The sequence below is a fragment of the Pelecanus crispus genome, chromosome 9 (assembly GCF_030463565.1).
Source record: "Pelecanus crispus isolate bPelCri1 chromosome 9, bPelCri1.pri, whole genome shotgun sequence".
Taxonomy (NCBI): Eukaryota; Metazoa; Chordata; class Aves; order Pelecaniformes; family Pelecanidae; genus Pelecanus; species Pelecanus crispus.
In genome coordinates this window covers 24,106,752-24,125,629 of record NC_134651.1, presented here as the reverse complement: position 1 = coordinate 24,125,629, position 18,878 = coordinate 24,106,752, and the positions used below count along the sequence as shown (strand labels likewise).

General features: G+C 36.8%; 1 protein-coding gene across 1 annotated transcript; it reads right to left on the bottom strand.

Moving 5' to 3' along the window:
• Positions 1 to 976: 976 nt before the first annotated feature.
• Positions 977 to 17,968, bottom strand: RBP1 (retinol binding protein 1). Its single transcript, XM_009492453.2, has 4 exons — positions 17,896 to 17,968; positions 17,101 to 17,279; positions 4,314 to 4,415; positions 977 to 1,030 (listed from the first exon to the last, which is right to left on the bottom strand). The coding sequence occupies exons 1-4, from the start codon at positions 17,966 to 17,968 to the stop codon at positions 977 to 979; spliced, it is 408 nt and encodes a 135-aa protein (XP_009490728.1).
• Between the last annotated feature and the right edge of the window lie 910 nt (positions 17,969 to 18,878).

Here is an 18,878-nt window from a genome sequence, read left to right as displayed (position 1 = left end):
ACAGGATGGACTTGTAATACTGTGTCATGTGCTAAAGGTCTGATCCAACCAGGCATGCTGTATCCTCGTGTCTTTTTGAACTTGATGTGAAGTGGTGGTGCTAATTGTATATCTGGTGTGTTGATAGACTGAAAATAGAACAATAAATTACTTTTACTCTAACTAATGATTAAATCAGTGTTGGAACTGCTAGACCAATGCTTTGTTATGCATTCAGTCTGCATGAGAACATGAGGACTATGATGGGTTGTAAAAAAATCTGCAAATGATATTGTACAAAGCAATGCTAGTCCTATCTTTTGTGCGGTCTGTATACAATTATATACAGTTTCTAGCAGTGATCTTACTATTGGTTTCTCTAGAACAAGAAAAAAAAAAAAATGGGCTGTAAGTACTGTTTTTCCAGACTATTGATCCATACCTTTACTTATTTTGAGAAATGAGATTTTTATATTTGGTGGAATACTTTCAGTGAAGTACTGCTCCATTAGAGCTGATGGTAAAATTCTCACTGGCTTCAGTGAATACAGGATTTAAGTGTAAGCCGCATACTGCAGCTCTCATTCGCTTCCCTACAACTACAATTCAACATTTGCAAACAAGACTACCTGAAGGCCCTCTGCTAAGGCTATGGAAGGGTGATTTGCATTGTAAGTAAAAAACTAGCTTACAGGGTCTTAAACTCCAATATCTTGTTTTATACCAAACAGTCCTATTTTGGTGTAGTCAAGAATTATGCTACACACACACTTACAGTGTTTAGTATCTTTAATTGGCATTTCTAAAAAATAGTTTTATTTGCAGTTATTTCTTTAAAATGATCTGTTAAAAATATTTTATTCTAACTATACAGTTCTAATGTGATCTTCATTTCTCTGTTTGCTCTCATCACTGATGATGTTCATTACTAGCATTTGGAGATTCGGTGGTAAGTCTGTAAATTCTACTGTTCTTCACTTTTGTATCAGCAGTAGGCTCACTGTACCTTCTTAAAGACCTGCTTACACTTGACTCCACACACTCTTATTTCCTAGGAAGAGAAAATAATTAAGAAATACAGCTTTTACATAGGGCACATTATACATTCATGTGTATCTCCAGTTCGATTTGAATCCACAATTTTCTGTCAAATTAGATTGGGTAGCTTGTACATATTTTAGCCTATTTTTAATCCTAAAAGAAACCAGCTGGTTTGGGTTTGTTTTCTGGTGAAAGGCAGAGGCGTTTTGGGATCTCAGGTCTTAAAGGGCCAAATACGCTCCTGGTGCATTATTCTCTATTTGCAGTGTGTGCAACTGCTTAGGTCTTTGAAATGGGCATTCTCTATTTTGGACATATAAAGAAGTTATTTGGAGATGGATTTGAGCAACTATTTCCGAATCGGTATATTGATGACTGGTAGTTCAAACCTACAAAACCAGGAATCAGCTGAAAGCCCACTCCAGCAACACAATGATCATGGCTAGAAAAGGACAGGTAGGTGGGTACAGAAGATTTGACCTAGGTCTATACTCACAGCACAGCAGTGAGTTTTGACTGAACTTGACCATACTGGGTGCCTAATGCTGTGTTCCATAAAAGCTTTTAAAAAATACCTACTTGCTAGTCATTGGATCATCATGAACTGTGCATAAGCAGGTGCAATGATATTTACATCTTGGTCACTGATTTGTGAGGCCTACTGTTGTTTACCTAATCTCACCGAAGATGCAGTTAAATCTTCTCCATTACTGAAACTATTTCAGTTAGACCTGAGAAGTGCACACAGTGTGTGTGGGGATGTGTGGAGGTGTTGACTGGTTTTGGTGGAAGAAGAAGGAGGGGTGGAACTTCTTAAGGGACATAAAGCCAAAGGTTATGTATGACGTAGCAGAAGGGATGTACTTTCTATTTCAAGATAAGACTTTTAATAAAGCTGTCAGAATATTTTGAGGAAACAGGAGGCAGAGTTTCCTGGGAAGTTATGCACATTTTCTTATGGGGGACTTTGATAAAAGGACATGTTAAAAAACTCTTACACTGAGTCAATAACCTTATTGGCATATGCTGCTAGTCCCTAGTAAAAGAAAGTGCTTCATGATGAATTGATGAAACAAGCAGACTGATACAGTGATTTTAGTTAGGACCTGTTTTGTTCACTTCTATATAGGTAACCCAGAAGAAGGAGTGTGCAACAAGGGCTAAGAGATCTGCTGACAGTGACAAAAACCTACAGAGCAGAAGCAATCAATACAATAGTAAAGGGCAATAAAACTCAAAAGGAAATGGAGAATGGTCAAGTAAGTCACTCACATAGAACAGAATTTAAGGAGGAAAAAGAACTATAAAGTACAGGCCATAGAATGAAATGGAGAAAATAGGAGGCGATAAACTACTAAAGATGTGGTACTACTCTCTACAGAATTGTGGAAAGAATTAAATTAACACTTGGCTCATTGTGTAAAGTTCAACAGGATCATAAAGCTATCGAAATATCAATTTTTTAGAGGTAACTGCCCATTGTATCAAAGGACTCTCAAAGTACGGGACCTGGTAATCTTAGCTGGTCAAAAATAAGATACTAAATGGGACTCTTTTACTGTATGTTTAATGGAGAGAGTTACATTAACAAGGATTCAGAGCAATAAAGAGGACATCTTTTGAACTTCATGAAATATAAAAAGTGATAAAATTGAAATATTGGGGATCAGCCTCTAAGATATTTGGTTACTTCCTTTGCATGAAGTAATTTTGTACTGATTGCTGTGTACATGAGAGGCAGATTGTGATAAATTGTACAAGTGTCAATGAGTGCATGGATGCCTGCATGAGCTGGCAGGTATGATACAGAACTCTTCACAGTCTTCTGAAAAAGCAGCCTCAGATCAGGCAGGTTACCTTGGAGCACCTAAAGTGGCACCAGACACTTATGTTTGAGCAACTGAATCTGAATTTGTGACTTCTAAAATCAAGCTCTTGACAGGGTCAAGTATAGAAAATGGTCTGGCCTGGAGGTCAATGGCTAGGCTGTATGGCTAGAGCATGAATCAGAGTAAGGATAGCAGAAATGGGGGCTAAAGAAATTGGTGTTGGGGACAGGAAATGGGAAGAGATCATGGCTGCAGAGCTGGCAAGGGACAGAAACCAGGATGCCAATACAGAGAAATCCAAGAGCAACTAGTGCTATTGCTTCATATATGTGCAGATGAGTGCACGTATGTGTATGATTGAGTGCAGCAAGGTGTGAGCTGAACTTCCAGCCAGACATTCTATGGCTAATTGCAACCTGTTTGCCAGCAGAGAATCTGAAAGGGCTGATGCTTGGTGTCATGGCACTGACTATTGTGAAGCTGGGAGATAGTGTGGAAATGCTGTAGTGTGTTTGTGTATAGATAGAGGGAATATGTATACACAGGAAATTCTGGAGTCTCCTTTTTATTGCTTCCCCCGTACTTTCAGTGAGCCCATGACCTCAGCTGTAAAGTGAACACTTACACAGTAATTTTCTCCGTCCTGCATTGTATCAAGTATGTAGTCCAGATGGTAAGATCTGTCATATACGTTCCTTTCCTGAACTGGTTTCTGGGACTGCCGGTACTTCCTGAAATTTGTGTTTAGTAATAAGGGGTCTGGGGTACTTTTGCAAAGATTTCATAACTCTGCTACTGATTTGAATATTTAGAGACCAGCCATTCAGACTGCTGAATGCTAATAGTACTGAACAGTGAACAGAAATGGAGGCTGGGTTTTATTATCTCAGCAGGAAGACTGCCTTTTACCCACATTGATGAGAGAGTGAGGATGCTATAAAGAGCTACTTGAGAAAAGAACAGGCATCTTCTTTCAGGTCCTGTTAACTTAGAAAGATAAAAATGATGATCTGAAAGAACATGACATTTCAAAAACTTAATTGCTGTTTTAGTTCTCTAGGCTATAGTGCAGTCTGGCCTGTAATTATTTTAAATGAACAATGGTGCATTTTCCCCTTATGGATTATTGTTGGATGCATGATTTCACCAGCTCCCATACTGCGTATTTCACAGACTGTATGAAGGCCATTCTATTAAATGTCTTCCTCAGTGTAAACATTTCAAACTGGTATGTCTGGACAGACAGTTAACACAGAAAGAGTACTGCTTTGAAATCAGGCAGTCTTTGTAAGGGACATAAAAGCATAATGGCTCCAAATGAAATTGTTGCTTTAGAAACAAGTCAAATGCTGCACCAATAGATAATTATGTCGAAGTAAGCCAAGATAACATAGCACACAGCCTGCTGCATTACATCTAACCATTTTAATAGAGTGGCATTTAAAAACTGTTACATGATCTTACCAGGTGCATTTCATCTCCTTCAATCCACTGGGTCCAACCACGACCTTCTTTTTCTCCATTCTGTACACAAAGCAGCTTATCTCCATCCCAAGATACAGTGGTCTAACAAAATAGACATGTTCAGTGTTACCGTAGTATTCTTTGATATTACAATTAGTTTCCTTAAAGCAAAACTTCTAACATAATAAATGATTAACGTATCTCATAAGAAGAATAACTGTAGAGTGTTGTAACACTTACGATAATTACAAAAGAAATGAGCTTACATACAAAGTTTAACTGTATTGTTAAATTCCCAATTGCCTGTCAAAACCTGGAAGGATGAGATAAAGCTGCTTAAATGCAAGAAAAAATATCATAAAATCATTGCGTAAAAGCACGCTCCTCTCTCCCTGCTGACAAATACAGCAGCAGAAGGGATGTGCAGCCTAACATTGTATTTGCAAAAGGAGCTGAAAACTTGACATTGTTTGTTTTTTTCCACCATAAGAAGGATTCCCCAGCTGCTCTACCTGAAAAAAGTACCCACTTACTGGCAGCTATGGATGAACAAGGCCTTTAAATCCTGAGCTGTTTTTTCCCCACCTCTTAATCTGCCTTCTGTCATCAAGCAGAGTGGTTTGGAAGTATCAGCAAATTGGTAACTTTCCCAGCATCCTGCTTTGTGTAACTGTAGCTGGAGAACTACTTGAGCCAGGACTGGCAGAATAAGAGTGAGCGTAAGGTGTTGCAGGATTCAACGTAGCACTTTTGTGAACCTTGGTGCTGTCTTGAGTAGTTCACTCAAACTTGATTCACAAAACTACCACTTAAATGTATGAGGGTGCATCCTACAGCTTGTTATTCTGGTTAGTCTTTACTGACAATTTGCCTTTCAAGTCTCCCTACGATAAAGAGAAGCAACACTCTGTAAAATATTTAAAGAGGGAAGGGGAAGAGCAGTGACAATTTGTGCTCCATGAGGATAGTTTAACATCAATATGAGCACATGGCTTTTAAACCAGCTTGTTTAAAGTGAATCTGAGGACTAAATACGGAATTACTGTCTACCTTGTAAACTTCTTCAGCCACTGCCTTTATGAGTAGTCAAATATGGAGAGATGATGAATTCTGATCTATCATTAAAGGAAAACTTACTGCATCCATCCTGTGTAGTTTCCAAGAAAAGAAGTCAGCCTACATCTGTCATTCTGGGTACTAAAACCAGTTCAACATTCAAGAACTATGCAGCCTTATTTATTTAATTTGTGTATGTCACAAACAATTAATTCTTAAATGATAACTATAATAGCCACTATCTTTAAATGAGTACAGGCAGCAGTCTCCACCCCTGGGAAGCTTTAGACTAAACAAGCATGGAAAATGAATCACTAGAAAGCCTGCCAGCATAGATAATCATAGGCAAGGCATTGTTATTGATCCCATATAGTCTTTTTGCACCATATGGGGTCTCTGAAAGACAAACTTATGTGTCCTTGCTAAAAATCTCTCTGATTTGGAAAATGCATTCACAAATTCTTCTATTCACTCCTGTAAAATGATGTATTTAAACCAAATAGTAGATAACATTTTTAAAAAGCCATATCCTTTTAATGTATAAAATGCTAATGCAGGAAGGAACAACACATTTGGGCAAAGCTGTAGTTAATGTGGTCATCATAGTTTAAATCCATTCAGCCTGCCATTATCTGTTAAATCCTCTTCCATATCTGTTTTCAATCTGTAGATGTCCAGTTGGAGATAGAAGATAACAAATAATACTAGTCAAAGTGAAAAATGTTTAATTTATAAGTTAACACATCTAAGAATTTCTGATGATTCTAAAAAATTAATATATCAGAAAATGAACATTATTTCTACTGATGACTTGTAGGTGTGAGTGATACTGTGGAACGAATCATTTGTATATGCAACTTTGCTTAGTAACCGCACTTGTTTTTATCCATTGAGTATTAGCTCAGCACAGTTGAATCATTAGACTAGCTTAATAGTTAAATTTTCTGGGTTTATATGTGAATTCAAAGGCAATATACCATGATAAAGTAAGATCCAACTTTATTAATACTACTAATGTTCAAAGTCAGTTGTGGAAGTTATTAGTCTTGATAATATTCACTAGCTTAGTACACCTGGGGGCAATGGAAAAATGTTTTTAGCAGCGTAAGGAAACGTTAACTTTTTCAGACTCCAAGGGTGACTGAAATTGTTCCATCTCAGAAAACAGCACACTTTTTTCTCTGGCTTTCTTGTTTTTCCAGTCAAGATTCGATACTGCTTTTGGCAATTTGGTGATAACCACAAAGAGTATATAATACTACAGACCGTTAACCAAGCTGTTTTATCAGCCAATATTCTCAGTTATCATCCTCTGCCTTCCCTTTGAGAAATATAAATACTGAAGGGATATGAGTAAACCATACAGTTTCTGATTTTGGTATGTGGCTATTTTGCTATGAAGGTTATAAAGGACAGAATATATTACAGGAGAAGATAATGTCCTCTTTGTTAGCAGGAACAACCACTTTATGACAGTAAGATTAATCAGTAGCATTTTTATCTTTTCTTTCTTCAGGTCAAACTGAAATGTCTCACATAATAAAGGACACAACTAATACAGAAGACACAAACTTCTCTTTTACTCAGATTGAAATAAGTTCTTCCATTCCAAATATCTCTGTTGAGACACAGATTGAGTATTAGTTGAGGTTGGAGTTGCTATGGCTGTTACATATGTACTGGCTGCTAACAGACCACCCTTTACCAACAGCTAAGACACAGCAATGCTTGCCTTAGAACATTTGCAAATATTTGAGTGAGATCATAGCAATAATATTCCAAAAATACCACTGTAGGGCAAATGTTGGTAAATATAATCTATTCTGTTGTATATAAGAGCAAAGATTTATTTGTCAAGACTGGATCAGGATATCGCCATTTTATAATTAGGAGTGAAGCACTTGACTGGAGTAGTAAGGCAGTTCTGTATGAACCTAGTTGCTGTTGTTTTCCTCTCCCAGCACATGCTTACTATCAAGATAAAGAAATGATGTACTGTCATGGTTTAACCCCAGCCAGCAACTAAGCATCACGCAGCTGCTCGCTCACTCCCCCTGCCCCGGTGGGACAGGGGAGAGAATCGGAGGAGTAAGAGTGAGAAAACTCCTGGGTTGAGATAAGAACAGTTCAATAATTGAAATCAAATAAAGTAAAATAGTAATGATAATAATAACAATATAGTAATGATAATAATAATAACAATATACAAAGCAAGTGATGCACAATGCAATTGCTCACCACACGCTGACCGATACCCAGACAGTTCCCAAGCAGCAATCACTGCCCCCCAGCCAAGTCCCCCCAGTTTATATACTGAGCATGACGTCGTATGGTATGGAATAGGCCTTTGGGCAGTTTGGATCAACTATGCTGGCTGTGCCCCCTCCTGGTTTCTTGTGCACCTGGCAGAGCATGGGAAGCTGAAAAGTCCTTGACTAGCATAAGCAGTACTTAGCAACAACTAAAACATCAGTGTGTTGTCAACATTATTCTCATCCTAAATCCAAAACACAGCACTATGCCAGCTACTAAAACTAAACTGAAGGCTCCTGCCTTGTTGAGCATCATGTACTATTTGTAGGCTAAATGGAAGACTTCATTTATCAGTTTTAACCAGGTAGTACATAATCTATTTCATCATATGCAAGCTAAGTTTTGCTTACTTAATACCTGATCATACTTAAACCTAAAATGAATACGTCTTAGGTCAAATGCATATAATTCTGTAGGAAACCAGTAGAAAATAGTGATTAATGTGAATAGTTGATAGTGTGATTAAAAATACTAAAGAGCACAAGAAAAGTTAATGGAGTGAGATAAATTAAGAGTGAGTCTTGCTTCAATTTCACTTTTCTCAAAAATTCTAACCACCAATATTGCACATCTTTCGGATTATATGCTTTCTGTTCTTGAGGTGTAATAATAAGACAATGGAGCTCCTCTGGGTGGTGAAGAAGCCTTTGAAGCCTGAGAACACAAAAAATGTTCAAATTTTCTTTAGTTTTATGATATAATTTCTGTGGTCTTCAACTTTTTTGTGTACTCAGATATTTTCCTTTTATTACTTGGCCATTCACATACTTTTGTTAGTGATTTCATCTCTTCGAGTTATGAAGATTTAAATACATATGCATAGCAATACCATCCTCCTGAAAATTAAAGGTAGAAGAAATGGTAACTAAAGTATTCTCATTACTGTTTTCAGTTATGAGACAAGGTAGGTTTATTAAATGAAATATTTAGTAAAAACAAAACAAATCCATTGACTGTGTATTTGCATTTTCTCTAGCAGCACTAATATTAGTGAAGTCTTGCAGAACTACAATAGATATTACTTCCAGCTTCTAGTGGCAAGTCATATTGACCCACAGCCAGAGATACTGACTTTTGTAATTTACTGAAATAGTCATCAAACTATTTTATCAGAGAACTTTGCATTTCCCATTGAGGTCTAACTGCAAAAACAATTGATGCTGGCTCTGCACAATGTTTCTCATTCCCATGTTGGCTATTCCTAGTGTGCTTGCTTGTGTCATGTGCTCTACAGTTGAAGATACGTAATGTATTTTACAGGTGAATGAAAGAAAAGAACTTTTTTTTTTTAAAGTAGTCCACGAACATTTTTTTTAATGCTACATAGATTTTTGACACATTGCGTTTACAAATATGAATTGCAGCTACCAGCTTTCATCAAAAATATGTTATTGATTTCCCATCTGTAGGAGAAACACAGCAGTACCAGTTCTACTTTTCTTCTGCTTCCCTTCAGTGTGTTGTCTCTATATTATGGTGCAGCAAATGACTGCAATGCTCTAAAACTGCACAACACACTCTGTGTTCCATCTCAGTACAGTAATTCTCTGCTTATGAGAATGACCAGTCATTTTACAACCATAATTACGATTTAAGAAGGATTAAACAATGGAAAGTAATTGTTTATGTCAGATGACATAGGAAAATCCAATTTGAGCCGTGCCCTGTATTGTGTTTACAAATAACACCAAAGTAAACATCCTAGAATTTTTGGTCAAACATGACAATATGTCCAACAAGATATTTAACAGCTTCTCAAGATAAAGCATTTTCATCTGTACTAAGTATCAAAGTGATATAAAAACCTCTGGTAAGCAGTCTGCAGGGGAGATTTTCATCAAATGAAGTGCTGATGGAATAAACTAATGTTGGTATTGCAGACAAGATCTAATGTAACTGTGAAGGGGCATTCTGTAATGCTGTAGTCACTACCTATGACCTTCTGTGTAGAAGGCATGCTGCACACTGCTAATAGGAGGGCTACAACCACGCTCAGGGATTGTCATCTCTCTGTCCTGCAACTCCTTTTATCTCATCAAATCTGCATTTTGCAGGTTGGTGACAGACAGATAAACTACTGAGAAAACAACAACAAACCGAACAGAAAAATTAGTGGTAGGATTCCTGGACTTTACCTCCAGATACTGTTGCTGGACAAAGGCTATACTTATTTAGCCATCCTGTAGCTAGGTTAAATGATAAGTCTAAACCAACCTTTCCTTCCCTTACTAACCAGTTCAACCCTGTAGAAGCACTTACAAATCTAACCTCCCAGTTCATCATTCCTGTTTTTAGCCATGCAGCAACAGAACTCCCAAAGTTAACTCATAGGAAATGGCTGGTAATACAATACAACTCATTTCTCAGCTGCTTGTAGTGCTGGCAGATGTGATGTCTTGTAACAGGTATCTATAGCTACAGGACTCTGAAATGTGTTCATGCCATTACAAACTTGCTCAGACTGTTCTTGAAAGGCAAGGTGGTTATAATGTGGGCATTCTGTACCTGACTGATAAGCTTACTGAAGTTCACTGTCGTCAAAAGATGAGACACTTCCAGAAGCAGTATTTTGCTTCTATGATTGTCAGCATTTCCATTGCTAGCAAAGGGGCTTAGGATCGGATTGACAAATTTTAGATCAAAGGGTAAGCTGCTGTCAGATAGTATCAGATCTTAAACGTTCAAATTCCTTATTTTGAATCCTTGCTCATAGAGCAATGAAGGAAAGCAATGACTAGAGACATGTTCCAGGGAGTAGGAAAGTAAATGTGCCAAAGCTCCAGGCTATGCAGGTCACAATATGTGGGAGGAGGAGTAGAATCACTATTTTGGACAGTGCATAATGTTTTATTTCCTAGGACTCGCGGATTTTTTTTTCTTACTGAAATAAAATTGTATACAAATAATGCAAAAATAGGAAGACTTGTGTATATCCTATGCCAGAAATAAAAGTACAAAACAGCACATCCAATTAACTCTGTGCAAGGATCAGAATCGATTCTAAGACACTGTTTAAATGAATGTGTATAATTGATTTATCCTCTGTGTTATTTTAGCAAGATACAATTGCACATAACACTAATGGTTTGTCACTCAAAATTGGATTTGGTAAGTCTGGTTCGCAGGTTTTCAGCTGATTCTTTTCTTGATTGCACTTTCTGCATTCATAACTCTGAGCTTTTTAGGATTCACAAAAAGCTGAAATGCTAAGTCCATCCAAAATCACCTCCCCTACAAAGCTTCAGTATGTTAGCAGTGGTTTTGTGAATAACTAGCTCAAAGCTTCTGATCAGTCTCGGGTTTTAGACATGAATCCAGCACTGCAGATTTGAAGTTAATGACACCTTAAATTATATGGCAAAAGATTCTAGAGATCTCATTTGATATCACCACGCAAATGTGCTGAGCATATCACTTACAGGTAATAAGCAGTAATGCCAAAAAGACATGCGATGTGAAACAAGGCAGAAAAAAAGAAACAGCGTCTCTTCACTGAGGCACAGAGACCGAATGAACCAGAGGTTTTAGAGAGCCTGAGACAGATCCAAGAATGGACCTCTGTTCTCTGGAGCCTCAGAGGGGTTGACTGGATGACTGTTCTTCCTCACTTGCGGACAGCAGTTTGTAAAATGTCAGAAGTGTCAACAGAGAACTACATCAAGACTACCTCCTTTAAATTACCTCCCCTCCCCCCAAAGTCAGAGATTATCCCAGTGAGGGGCTGGGGAATTTACAGTACTGCAGAAACAGAGGACACTAGATTTGAGAGGAGACTAGTACATACACACAGGCAATGACATAAAAACACCTCACAGCAACAGTCATTCTAGAATAATGCTTGTTCCAACAAAGTATGTAAGAAAATACTTACAAGCCAAAAAGAAAAGGACAGCATTTGAAGAGATGAAAAAACAAAATAGTTGAATCAGAGGAATCAAGTAAATACATATTGCTGATCTTGCAGCTTAGTAGACAGGCACAATTTATGTTGAGTCTTCTCACCCTGTGGGGATCCCTACTGAAATTCCAAGTATTGGAACATCGTTTGTTGCTTGCTGTTTTTCTGGCAGCAAAGTCTTCATTCCAATACCTACTCTAAGCTAGATTAACAGCTGTGAATTCCATTTGTGGAACAGAGGAACCCTGCTTAAATAGTTAAATAAGCTTCATGAGCCATGGGATTTTGTAACAGGGCTTTACTCTGACCTTGCAGCAGTGTAAATCAAATTATATCCAGAACAACTAAACTTCATTGCATTTTTCCTGAATACAAACTAGAGAGGAATCAGTTTCACATTAGGCATGTTTCTTATTTAAAACAGAGCCATCATCAGTTTCAAACAACTCACCTCCTTTCACTAGGATAGGGCACATGTAACCAGCACTGGTTTGTGTGACAGAAGAATTGGTCAGGTGCCTATGAACAACCTTTATGTGGCTGTCTTGAACGTTAAATGACTATATATTTTCAGGAAGATACTTCATATGGTGAGATCTATGATAGATCTGATGAATGAATTCTAGAGCTCCCAAATCCCTCTCAGCCTACCCCCACCCAGCAACACCCAGAAGTTATATTAGTTCCAATAATGGAACACTAAACAGCCATTTGATAACTTATCCATGGTTATAGTCTGCTTGTATTCTGTTTTGGTGAACTAAATGGTTAATATGAACCATTTCCCACCTTCAGTTTCAAATTCTTGCTGTTTTATCTGTTTACCAATCCCCAGTCATTGTCATTTCCTTTCCTGCTTCAATGTAAGAGGAAAATGACTATGCCAGAGCACAAGGCATCCTTCACTTGCTTAGCCAAATATTCAATTCTAATGCAACTAACGCTGTTTTCAGTTATCCAAGAAATTCTGCTGTTCTGTATTTAGAACATAGAATCTTCCTTGATTTTTTAAACAGATCACTTGCCCTTAGTCTCTGTCAAAAGATAGATTCATTCTGGATAGTGTGAGCTAAAGCAATTCAGGCTCATTCAAATGCTTGAACAGCAGAGAAAAATTATAATGCGAAAACTTTCTCGACTTTAGCAGCAAAATGATTAGAAAAGTAAAAATTTTAGAGAAGCAATTTTTGCATCTGAGCTATCCCATTCTCAGTCTGCTTTGATTCATTGGGTGCAAAGACTTGGAACATGAAACTTCAGCCTTTGTTTCAGCCTTTAAGTTTTTTCAGTTAACTTTTTTATAAACTTTTGACTGATATACTAAGCAAATACACTGTGTATGTACCTAAGGCTAACTTTTCTGCTTAGTGTCAGATCCTGCCCTGTTCTTATGTTTACTGGTACATATTTCACATTGCAGTTGTTTCCTCAGCTTCGCTGTTTATTACTGATGGTGAAAAAGGAAGGCAAAATTATCTGCTGATGAATGAGACATAATTTTGGAGATGGTTTTCAATTAATTGTTGTTTCAATAAGGTCTTGCTTCCTTTGTGCACAGTAGATTTTTTTTCTACAGTGAAGTTTATGTGCATGAAACAAGGTTTTATACTTAGTGCAATACCTGAGATGCTCACTAAATTAATCACAACTAGAGATTATAGAATTTATCTTTAAAAATGAGGAATTTTCTTTATGAGACTGGAGCTTCACTGAGAATGAAGATAGCAGGATCAAATACTCAGTTCAGGGAATACAAAAGCCATAGTTATCCATTTAACTTTAAATTTCTGTCTCTGTACACTATACATCTGATATATGTTAGCAATTAAAACCGTGAATAAATGGTTCAAAGTAAAAAGAACTTTATCCCATGGTCCGATTCAAACTTCACATCATATGAGAAATAATGCAATACAATATTAATGTTCTAAACTTCTTTCTACATCATCTAATGTGCACCTTGTAACATTAACAAAATAATAAAAGAATAAAAGATGCTCCTGAATATGTAAACTTTCATTTTACCTTTGTAGTTCAAACTGCCAAGTTTTTAACAACCCTAAATATTAAGTATGATTAAACTTGCAGAAACACATCTTCCACAAAATTGCCAAACAAATAGAGAAACTCTTATTTAACTTTTATCTAGGAGATAAAATCTCTGGGGAAAAGCTCCAGGAGAAGCACGATAGCATTATGGAGCTAAGTGAATGCAGATGTCTTGTCTGCATTTCTCAAGAGATCAGTTTGTGCTGCAGATTGCTCCATACACGGTTTCAGTAATACTTAGAATGCATTGTATATCAACTGTCTTCTTGGAAGTACCTTGCACTTTGATTAGTGATCTCTCCTGTGTCCACACGTCTGTGTGGTCAGCTATCCTAATCTTTGGTTTTACAGAACAAAGAAATTGCATCTTTAACTAAACTAGCAGAGCTTTTGAGTTTCTTGAGATTCTAAAGTAGCAAATTTTCACTACTCAACAGAAACAAAATCTTAAAGGAACTAATGTCACCAACTCCTGTTACCTATATCCCTTAAAGAAAAGAGAATCACCTAAAAGCATGTTGCATACAAGAAAGCGACAGTTAAAGGTGAAAAAAAGGACAAACTGAAACTGCTAAGGTTTATCCAGCTCAATTAACTCACTGTTCCAGAAAGCTCAGACAGGCTTCCAGGAGTGACCAACTATAAATACGAAAAAATCCTAACTGAGATGAAGGAGGGGGCCTATACAATCACAGGAGTATCAATTCCTACTGTCAAACCTTTGACTTACCTCTAAAATAAGTATCAGCAAAACTTTTTAGCCTTTACTCATCACAGATAGTATTGATTTGGAATTATTGTAGCTACTCTCCTCTCTACCCTGACTAACTCAAAGATGCTTTTTACCACTGGAAGGTGAACACAGTTTCAGTGAATTATACACAAGATCTAACCTGTTCACCGTGATAATATTATTTTTACTGATATGTTAACTCTAGTTAGATGATACATTCTTCATTAAAAGAATTAAAAGAAAAAATTATCTATTGTATTGGATGAATTACTTCTAAGGCGATTTTTGCTAGTCTCCTGATGATTGCTCTGCCATATAGATTAATGTTTAATATGTAATTTGTCTTATCCATGTTACTTTGTACTTCCCAGACATTGAGCTACTCGGATAAAACTTGCCCAGTGGTCTGCTCAGTCCACAATATAAGTAACAATAATTGATTTGCAATCTCTCCCATTACACAGGTTGACTATTAATGATTAAGCCATTTATGGCTTCATGAGCTATAGATGAGAAAAGGAAACACCAAGAATAATATTCAACCTTTGCTTTTATGGTGGTTTTCTTCGTAACACCAATCGGGGAGTGGTCCCGTATCTCTTCTATCACCTCCATGACCCTTCTCTCACAAGACTTTTTCTGGACTGTTGGAGTTATTTTGTTGCTTAACAACTGCAAGTCTGCCTGACATTATGGTTATCAGATTTGGGCTGAAGTGGCTTCAGAAAGACAGCTTCTTCTGCTGTTTTGCCTTTGAGAAAACTGAGGTCTCATGTAGAAAAGAAATCTTTAATAAGAAAATTGAACTATAAAGTATGATACATTGCTACAAGGCAAATAGAGAACCAGTGATCAGTGACCTTAACTGTACAGCTGCAGTTGGTATCTGTTGTTGGAGGCCATAAAGGGACATGGAGGATTTCTGAAAGCTTTTGTGGAGTAACATGCCTAAGTCATTCTTAACAAAACAAACAGTCAGGGTTAGCGACTACCTCTTGGGGTTTTTTGGAAAAGGCAAGAAGATGCTGGAACCTTCTGCTTCCAAGGCTGAGCAAGCATTTTGCACTAAACAACCAACAGATAAAATGTTTAAGCAACCCTTGGAAGTAGGGTGAACTAGGTTCCACTCCAAATCAAATAGCTGTGACTAGAATAATCTTTCTCTAATTTCTTCTTTCTGGTTCAACATTTTGAATTCTTCCCCATCACTCAATTTAGCAAAATAGGGTAGAGAATTTTGGCCTGTCAAAAATAATGAAATATTTAGGGTATTTGTCAGGAATTTAAGAGTTGTGTGTTAAATCTATTCAGCATTTCAAAAGCAGGACTAGGCAAGGGCCGTATTTCCATGTTTTCTCAATCTGATTTTTCAGCACAGTGGTTGTCTGACACATTTTGTAAGAACTCATTGCAGGCACATGCTAGACAGCCGCAGAGCACAATTACTTTCTGCCATGTAGAGTATGCTTTAGTCCTCCTTTAGATGGAGATTAATGGTATTTAAGTATAGGTAATGCTTAGATGGAGACAGTTCTGTATACACACAAACCAGTACTTCACTGACTCAAACACTGAGAACTTCAGACATTTTTAGTGCTTGAGCAGATATTTTGAACATTGCTATCTTTGATGGTAATTTAGCCACCTAAGTCTAAGTCTTTCTTTGGGCTCGTAACTGTTTAGTGGATCTGGACCTCATTATCCTGATTAAGAGCCTCCCAGCAGTCAAAAATGCATTATGACATTGGGGCACTTCCCTATACACAAATATATATTGCTTCTCCCTTCTGTGAATTTTGTATTCTGCACTCTATCATACTTCCACCCTCTGTAACAAGAGTACAGAAGGGTTATTTGAGGCATTCACTAGCTAGCCATTCTTTTTTTCTGATCTTCATGATCTTTCCCTTTCCTGCTATCACCAGGGCAAAAGCAAATTTGCATATCCTAGTGTTAGTGAATAGTATCGGTTTTAAATGGCACTATCTTTCTAAGAATGGAAGCCTATTAATTCTCTTTTATGTGATTTCTCCTCTGTAGTCCCTCCTGAGATAATTTTCATTTGCTTATCAACGTCTTCACTGTAGGATATTGCAGGTGCCATGCTTTCAAACTAACAGGAAAGAACCTGGTATTCTCAAGTTTTTCCCCTGTTAATTGGTATTTATCAGTCATAAGATAGAAAATACTGTCTCTCTGGCAAGCAAAAAGAGCTCATAAGGCAGAGTCCTCAGTGTTTGCTTATTGATTGCAATTAAATTTGTTCCAGTAGGCTAATTAACACATCTGTTCTAATAAATACACCCAGGAAGGAAGGAGCACAGGAACAAGAATGAAAAGCTGCAATAAGCACTTGGCAATTCTTACACACGGGGAGTAGTGCCTGACCCTGCAACCAGTGGATATTCTTTACTGTAAAACATTACTTAGTGAAGAGATTCTGAAAGACTGAACCTAAATGTCTTTTTGACTAACAAATATCCCAGTATAATTGAGTAACGTTTGATTAAAAGTTACTATTAATTCATTGATAAAGTTATTTTGTGCTTCTGATTAAAATTAGTATTCCTTTAATGTAAAGGCATACTAAAAACTGTGTGCACATCTTGGCAAACTGGGAAGTACATTAATAATTTTAGGAATAGCCACACAAAATGGTTAACAGATGTGGTCTGTGAAAGGCCTCAGATTATTAATATTCTTTCTTCTTTGTCTGTTGTTAGAGTTCTAATTCTTACCATGCATTTGCGATCATCCACCCCAGCTAAATCCTCCTCAAACTCCTTTCCTACATCAAATTCCATGATGTAGTTTCTAAAAGTGCTTAGAGTTTTAATGATCATATGATCCCCATTCTGAAGGATTTCTTTGTCAGGTTTTAGCAAGTTTGCTATTTTTCTTACAGCAACATTTACATCTGAAAAAGAAAAAGAATTATTTTAATTCAGAAAAGTCTACCACAAAAAGATGCTTGTAGCTCTTCGGAAAACTAAAATGAACGAACATAAATAAATGTCCAGCTCTTTCAGGCCAGCTTTCTCATCAGGAAAAAGTCCATAACCTAATTCTTTTAACTTAAATAGTTAATGTTTTGACTTTTTGGTTATGTGGAATCCTAAAAAATACCATTTGTATTTGACAGTTAATAAGGCCTTCAATATTTCTATAGACATACTAGCACTTTACATCAAATGCAAACACACAAAATTGCATTAAGTACATTATTGTCTCTTTATTACACATAAAAATTTTACTCTTTTTCAAATTATGGTTGGGTTTTTTTAAGTTTGAAATCTGCCTCTTACCTCTTCAAGCTATGTAGTTTAATCTCTGTTAATGTAAGCTTCAAGATGGTAAAAAGTAGAGGCTGCTTAAGACAAAACAATTTTGCATAAGGCAATTCTTAAAATGCATTTCTGAAAAAAATATTTCTCACAAAAATGATTTATGACTGTCAAGAAAAAATAGATTAATGTAAAGACTAAGGTTGCATTTATTGATTACTTATTAAAGAAACACAAAGGGAACCTTACCCAGTGCTTTCAGATACTCCTCAAAATTGTCATTGCTGACCATTTTCCAGTAACCATTGAAATCTGCAGGCATCCCTACTTTAGGTAATTGTCAAAATCAAAGTCTCAGAACAGTGTGTTGATTCTGCACCACACAGCTCACTGCCTTTCTTTGTGGCGAGTTTAAAGTCTGGTTTCTTTTATCTCTTTTTTAGACCATGTAGCTATGCAAGTCCTTCTAATCCGATTATTGTTGAAGTGTTGCCTTTAAATCCTTCCACAACGCTGAACCTCTGAGATTTCTAATGACAGCAGGATGACTTGATTTAAACGGAATGAAACATTCGCCTTCCATGTAACTTCTGTAAGGGTACTGATTATCTGGAGATCCATTTTAACCATATTACTCTTCATTTTTCATGCCACTCAGAAAAAAACCTTTCAAATAGCTTTAGTTTAGGATATTAGCCAAAGCTATACAAGTGCTTATCTTGTGTGTTTTTTGAGGCAAATCCTTCTTCCTTGAATACGTTCCAGCTACTTTATGCCACCTTCTTTTCAGAAAATGATCATACAGACTCTTTCAGTGAAAGCAATTTGTGTCTGGCATTACTTTAACTTGTTCCACAAGCTCCTTAATTCTAGAGAACTGCCAGTGGAAGCTGTTTGGCCCAACTGAGGGCTCAGAAAGGGCCAGTTAGGTGAAACTTGTATTAAGGAGCAGTGTTAATTTTGTATATTGATAAATGATACATGACTTTGCATGCTTTCAGTTAATTTAAGGAACATTGAAACACAGAAGTAGCACTTTATAGAGATTCTATATTCTTTGAAGGTGTCTTCTGTCAAGAATGAGATAGACTGAATCAGCAGAATAGGCAAACAACATATAAGAGAATGGATTTTTCTGGCTAACATTAGGGCTCAAATACTGAGACAGCCTCTTAGCTATTTGAATTTATTTTCCACTGTGTATTTTCAAACGGTACAGCTGAAGTTCCTCT